Consider the following 792-nt stretch of genomic DNA (forward strand, 5'->3'; position numbering starts at 1 on the left):
ACCTTTCGTGGGTAAGAACCTCACTTCTTCAGATGCTGCATCTGAAGAAGTGAGGTTCTTACCCACGAAAGCTTATGCTCCCAGTACTTCTGTTAGTCTCAAAGGTGCCACAGGACCCTCTGTGGCTTTCTACCAGTCCTGGTCACCCCATCTCAGGAGATCAGTCGAGCTCTGATCAGCGAGCACCCAGGACCTGGGTCCTAGGGCACTACTAGGGAAGCAGATCAGAGCCTGGATCCCACCGTGACTCGGGTCCAAGCCCTGTCATTTTGCAGTGTGGACGCAACTCAAGTCGTGGATCCGAGTCAGCAGATCTGTGGACACGCCTGGCTGCGAGACCCAGCGCCAGCAACTGCCACCCCCTCGAGCCCGGGTCTCGACACAGCGAGAGCGGGTCTCACAGCCCCGGGGGTAAGAGGGCGCGGGGACAAACCCCGACAGCGGCTGGGAAACCCGCCTCGGGCTGCCCCTGGCGGCCGCCGAACAGCCCAGGGCGGCGGGGGCTTTGCAGGGAGCCCGGGGAGGCCGCAGGCTCAGAACCGCGAGCGCGCGGCCCGGGGAAGCCGCGCGCTGAGGGGCCCCACAGGGCAGGGGCGGCTCCCGCCCCCACTACTAACGCCGACCCCGTCCCCGCCCCCCAGGAGCGGGAGCCGGAGCCGGAGCCGCTCACATGTTGTTGAAACGGAAGAGGTCGTCGCAGGTGAAGGCCCGGAGCGAGGTCATGGTTCCGTTCCGCCCCGCCCGGCCAGGCGCCGACCCGGAACTGCTACCTCTGACCCCACCCAGGCGGGA

At 66.2% G+C, this 792-nt stretch overlaps 1 protein-coding gene across 1 annotated transcript in view; it reads right to left on the minus strand.

Annotated features, from left to right (window-relative positions):
• The window catches only part of NAA20 (N-alpha-acetyltransferase 20, NatB catalytic subunit), an 8,367-nt gene extending 7,575 nt beyond the window's left edge, over positions 1-792 (minus strand). The window contains exon 1 of the mRNA XM_034764051.1: positions 671-792. Within this exon, the coding sequence (XP_034619942.1) occupies positions 671-723 (53 nt within the window). The 5' untranslated portion in view covers positions 724-792. The remainder of the gene's footprint in view (positions 1-670) is intronic.

This window comes from Trachemys scripta, chromosome 3 (assembly GCF_013100865.1).
Source record: "Trachemys scripta elegans isolate TJP31775 chromosome 3, CAS_Tse_1.0, whole genome shotgun sequence".
NCBI lineage: Eukaryota > Metazoa > Chordata > Testudines > Emydidae > Trachemys > Trachemys scripta.